The sequence below is a fragment of the Amaranthus tricolor genome, chromosome 8, assembly GCF_026212465.1.
Source record: "Amaranthus tricolor cultivar Red isolate AtriRed21 chromosome 8, ASM2621246v1, whole genome shotgun sequence".
NCBI classification, from domain to species: Eukaryota; Viridiplantae; Streptophyta; class Magnoliopsida; order Caryophyllales; family Amaranthaceae; genus Amaranthus; species Amaranthus tricolor.
Genome location: NC_080054.1, coordinates 12,171,230 through 12,177,590, shown reverse-complemented (window position 1 = coordinate 12,177,590; position 6,361 = coordinate 12,171,230). Strand labels below are relative to the sequence as shown.

Below are 6,361 nucleotides of genomic sequence, written 5' to 3'. Positions count from 1 at the left end.
TGGCATTTTCTATTATCATTATCTTCTACATCCTTTTCTATCTTCTTGAATCTTGTGTTATTTTGCAATATAAACTATATTTTAGAGAATGGAAGTTCTTAATGATTAATTTGATTTCCAATATGATTGAATACAATTCCTATATATATACATTTCAATTTCAAATTTCAATTATTAAAAAAAAAAGAATGAATGATGATAAGTAGAAGAAAGCTTTTTATTGTAGAAATGCCAAATTTTCCTCTTGATCATATGATAGCTAGTCATGCTATCACATTAGCCTTTCCATAAAACCCCATTTCCATCAGATTACGTCCTCTTTTCCATCTTTTCATACTTAACCCTCATTTCAAGATACCTTCTTCTTTCACCACATTTTACCATTCTTGAATAGTCTACCAACCTCCTAGTGAAGCATAAAAGCCTTTGAGACCCCGAGTACCGAGGTGCGAAATTTTGACACCTTTCCGTTAGAGGCTCACATCCTTTTTCTTTGAGCCATAGGATTAGAGAATGAGTATAACTCCAAGAATTTGTTGAGTGAATTATCTTATTCATCCTTGGCCACATACCCAACAAATTAAGGTTCATTTAATGTCCATTATGATTGGTTTGGGAGTCTTAGACTTAGTATGGTATGGTCATTGCTTGACAACTGGTTTTGACAATAATTTGTAGAACAGGAACGCACATAAAACTGTTTAGAATTGATAATCATAGTTTGCTAATCTATCATACATATTTTGAAAATTGTGGCTTGTGCGTTCATTATCATAGTTGTTGTTAAATCATTCATGTGCACCTATGTTGGTTCCCGATCTTTTCTCTTTATATATATATATATATATATATATATATATATATATATATATATATATATATATATATATATATATATATATATATATATATATATATATATATATAGCAACTGCGGCACACAAGGAGGAAAGGGAGAAGAGAGGGAAAGAGAAGGAGGAAGATGGCGGCGTGATTCTTTGAGAGTGAGGGAGGGAGTACTCACAACCCTAACCCATCCTTTTATATTATTTATCTATTTATTTATTTATTCATTTATTTACTTATCTAGATTCATCTTCTTGCGAGGCCCAATTAAGAACTCACCTCTGTATGCTCACACATTTTACTAAAACTAATTATTTTGATTCGAATCTCTTTATTTATAAATCGTAACTGTATTTTTAATATAAATATATGTTAGTATTTAAATTTGTATGTGAAAGGAATTTATTAAAACTATTTCAAAATTAATTTAATATAATTATAAAATACCCACAAGTCATTAAAATATTAATTAATGACGTCATAAAATCTCAGGGTGTTACATTTACTCTTCTGCACATCAACTGGTAAAGGTAATAAATCAATTGGAGTTAAAGGATTTATCCCGTAGCTAACCTCAAGTGGTGAATGACTTGTAGCATATGTAGGCGAACGATTGTAGGCAAATTCAGCATGTGCTAGCTTCATATCCCAATCTTTCAATAACTTAGTAACCAGACCTCTCAAAATTTTTGTGAGTGTTTGATTGGTTACCTCCGTCTGGCCATCAGTTTGTGGATGAGCAGTAGTACTAAATAGCAACTTTGTTTTGAGTAACCACCAGAGGGTCTTCCAAAAGTAACTTAAGAATTTGACATCTCAATCGGAAACAATAAACTTCGGTACAGCATGTAGATGGACAATTTCCTTGAAGAACTATTCGGTAATACGGTTAGCATCATTAGTTTTGTTGCACGGAACAAAATGTGCCATTTTTGAAAATCGATCTACAACCACCATTATAGAATCTCGGCTTCTTTTGTGTTCTTGGTAAAGCAACGATGAAATTCATACTAACATCTTGCCAAGGTTGATCTGGAACAGGCTGGGGCATATATAATCCTTGGTGGAATTAACCTTTAGCCTTTCGACACGTTCCACACCAAGAAATAACTACATGAACATCTCCTGCAAGCTTCGGCCAATAAAAATGTTCCTATAATATATCAATAGTTTTGTTAATTCTTAAATGACCAGCTAAGACTTCACTATGGACTTCTTTCACCAATAATTTCCGAATGGGGCTCTTGGGAATACATAGACGATTACCTTTGAAAAGAAACCCATCTTGCATAGAGTATTGAGCATTTGATGTCCCATTTGAAAAGGTTGTAATTATGGCTGCAAAATCTGGATCATCCACGTACAACTCTTTTATATGATTGAAACCAAGTACTTTGGCATCTAATAGGGACAATATGGAGTAACATCGTGATAATGAATCCACAACAATATTTGATTTTCCAGTTTTGTACTTCGAGACAAAATTGAAGGATTGTAGATATTTAACCCAGTTTGGCATGGCGAGGGTTGAGCTTGTGTTGGACATTCGCATATTTCAGGGCTTGATGATCCGAATGAAGAACAAATTGAGTTGGACGTAGGTAATGACTCCAATACTTAAGTGCACGAACAACAGCATAAAACTCCTTGTCATATGTGGAATAATTAAGCCCCGAAACATTGAGTTTCTCATTGAAGTAGGCTATGGGACGTCCTCCTTATGATAACACAGCTCCTATTTCAACTCCGCTAGCATCACAATCAACTTTAAACACTTGGGAAAAATCAGGAAACGCCAGTACAGGAGCTTCACTAAGCTTCATTTTAAGAGTATCAAATGCTTGTTGAGCTGCTGGTGTCCATAAAAAAGCATCCTTCTTGATACATTCAGTCAAAGCTGCTAGTATTGTGCTGAAGTTTCTAATGAATCTTCGATAAAATGATGCTAGGCCATGAAAACTTCAAACTTCAGTAATTGATGTGGGGGTTGGCCAAGATTTAATTGCTTCCATTTTGGCTTCATCCATTTAAATTTCTTCTTGTGATATCACAAAGCCCAAAATACAAACTCTCTTTGAAAGGAACTCACATTTTTCTTTTTTTGCATACAACTTATTTTCTCTTAAGTTTTCAAAAGCTAACTTAAGATGCTGTAAATGTTCTTTTTCATTCTTTCTATATATTAAAATATCATCAAAATAAACTACAAAAAATTGCCAATAAAGGGACGTAGTACCTCGTGCATCTGAAGCATGAACGTACTGGGAGCATTAGTTAAACCGAAAGGCATGACTTTCCACTCGAATAAACCTCCTTTTGTTTTAAAAGCTGTCTTCCATTCATCTCCAGGTTTGATTCGAATTTGATGATATCCACTCCGCAAATCCACTTTTGAAAATAGAGTTTCCCCATGTAATTAATCAAGTAGATCATTTAATCGGGGTATAGAATACCTATATTTCACAGTAATATTGTTAATGGCACGACAATCTATACACATACGCATGGTACCATCCTTCTTTGGAACCAAAATAACAGGCACTGCACATGCACTTATACTTTCTTGCACAAACCCCTTAGACAACAATTCATTAATTTGCTTTTCCAATTCTGCCGCTTCTTGAGGATTACATCTATATGCTGCTTTGTTAGGTGATGGAGGACCAGGCATAAGATCAATCTGATGTTCAATCTCTCGTAGAGGAGGTAAACCTGTAGGTAGATCATTTGGAAAATCAACTAGAAAAGATTGTATAATTGGTGCCACGTTAGAATGTACTTCCATTTCCTTTGCTTCTCCTTTCTCCACTAGTAACAATAAGAACATAGGTTTTCTTTTCTCTAACGCGTTCTCTAATTGAGCTTTGGACAAGATTATGGTCTTTTTGTTTGGAGGGTTGGTCTTTTGTTGTGAAGTTTCAGTTTTAGGTGGTAAGGGTAAGGGGGTAAGTGTGATGAATTTGTTTTGGTATTTAAAAGAGTAAGTGTTTTGCGACCATCATGAAATGTGCTTTTATCATGTTGCCATGGTCTACCCAACAAAATATGACAAGCATCCATGGGTAACACATCACATAAAATGTTATCAACATTTCTATCTCCAAAACTAATAGTGAATAATGCTTGCTTATCCACATTAACTACATTCCCATTATTTAACCAATAAAGCTTATAAGAATGTGGATGTTTGATAACTTTATGATTAAGTTTGTGTATCATGGTTTGAGAGAATACATTGGTTTCACTTCCAACATCTATAATCAAAGAACATACCTTCCCTTGTACAAAACACCGAGTGTGAAAAATTTGCTCTTGTTGGCTTTCAGTTTCTTTGGATGCATGAAGTGCTCTTCGAATCATCAAAGAGGTCCCTTCAACTGGACCTAAGGTCACCTCTTCTTCCTCCGTAATACTTTCTTCTCCCTCTTCATCAGTTATGGGTTCTTCTGATTACTTTCCAATTTAAACTTCGATGTGCTGGATTTCTCCTATGGTCATCACACGCTTTGTTGGACACTCTGATTGATAGTGGCCGTATCCCTTACATTTAAAGCACTTAATGGACTCTTTGGAGCTATTTGGAGCAACAACTCTTCCTTTCTCCTTAAGATCAAATACTTTCTTTGAAGGGCCATCTTTTTTCATGTATATGGTTCCCGTTTTGGGAACGTTGTGCGTACTCTTCCATGGTTTCTTAAATGCCTTCTCCTTAGCATGCTTTTCCACCTTTAAGGACAAATGAAATAATTCATCTAATGTAGAATAAGCTTGCAGTTCTACCTTTTGTGCTATGTTTCGTTCTAGGCCATTAAGAAATCGGGCCATTGTTTGCTCTTCTCGTTCATCTATATCCACCTTCATTAAGAACTTCTCAAACTTATGAATATATTTAGCAACTTCTGAGCTACCCTGCTTTAACTCAGCCATTTGATTGTAAAGGCTGATGGTGTAGTGTGATGGAATGAAACGTTCTTTGAGCAATTTCTTCATTCTGCTCCATTGCATTACTTTTGATTTTCCCTTCTTTGTACGTTGTTTCTTAACATTTTCCCACCAAAGGGATGCATATCCCTTGAACTTAATTACAGCAACCATAAAACATTCCTCATCATCATATTCTTTCACTTTGAAAATTCGATCACACCTAGCCATCCATTCAATCACTACTTCAAGATCAAGATCACCATCAATTTATAGAAGCTCCAACTTGAGGATTGTATGACGTCTCTTATTTTTTGTCTTTGAACTCCTCTTCTACGTGGCTCCTCATCAAAATCACTTTCCAATTCTTGAGAACTAGCGTGGATAGTTGCATCTTCATTTTCTGATTCATTCTCACTACGCCTTGCTCTATTCTTTAGAGATATAACCAAGCTAAGTACACGATCAAGCTTAGCGTTAAGGGCTTCAACACTATGCTCCAAGCCCATTATTTTAGCTTGTTCAAATGACATTCCTTTTTGAAAACTAGTAGAGGTGGTGGGTTCTTCAACATTCTCCATAAATATAAAATATTTTTTTTTATCTTTATTATTATTTTTTGGACAGAAAGTTACCTCACTAAAAATCAGTTTTAACACTTTTTCGAAAAATTGCCCAGAAAAATAGCAAATAAAATCTATAAATTATGAAATTTTATGAGTACATAGAGGACAAATAAATACCCAAAATCAAAAAAAGAATATCTTGATTCAGACTCCAAATGAATTTGATATGACCTGCGTAATCTGGAATAGAAAAACTAAATTTCATTAGAATTTTTTTGTGTGTGTGGTGTTTTGGGCTCTTTTGTGGATAAAAACGCACTGAAATAACCGTGGCTCTGATACCAAAATGAAGTTTAGGGTGTAATAGTCTATGTGTGTTTCGATTATAATGATGCAACAACTTTTCTCTAGACTCGCTAAAGGTTGCTACGCACTGTATTTGAAACTAGTATAAATCTCAAAGCGGAACACTTCTCAACAAGTTAATCTAGTACTTAAAACCACCATAATATAAAGACTTTCTTTTATATTGATAAAGGTATTAAGATTTTTGGACAGAACACTTGTAAACTAAGTTTACTCTCAGCACAATGCTTGTATTTCACTCTTAAAATTCCGATTTCACAATGAAACATGCATGGCTATTTATAGGTAAAATTACTTAACACTAAAGGAAAACTTAAGAGGATGGAAATAATAAGAAAATGCTAAAAAGATGTGTGCAAATCATCCTATTTGGTTGGAAGCTTCCTTCTTCAATTAGTGTCCTTTTATGTCTTAACTTGTGCCATCTAACCTAAGCTATAAGGTAGCTTTGATGAGTAAAGAAGATAACACATATAGGTGCTTAGGAGGTTACTTAACCATAGGGGAAGTAAGCTAATAGCTTAAGCAAGTAAGTGAACTTTCTTCATGGGTGGGAAACCTAAGCAACTAGGTGAGCTTTCTTCATGGTTAGGAAACCTAAGCAACTAGGTGAGCTTTCTTTGTGGTTAGGAAACCCCCTTTATTTGATTTTCATTCTCAAA

General features: G+C 34.6%; 1 protein-coding gene across 1 annotated transcript; it reads right to left on the bottom strand.

Moving 5' to 3' along the window:
• Positions 1 to 1,999: 1,999 nt before the first annotated feature.
• LOC130821545 (uncharacterized) lies at positions 2,000 to 2,398 on the bottom strand. The gene has a single exon (XM_057687334.1). The coding sequence runs from the start codon at positions 2,396 to 2,398 to the stop codon at positions 2,000 to 2,002; it is 399 nt and encodes a 132-aa protein (XP_057543317.1).
• Between the last annotated feature and the right edge of the window lie 3,963 nt (positions 2,399 to 6,361).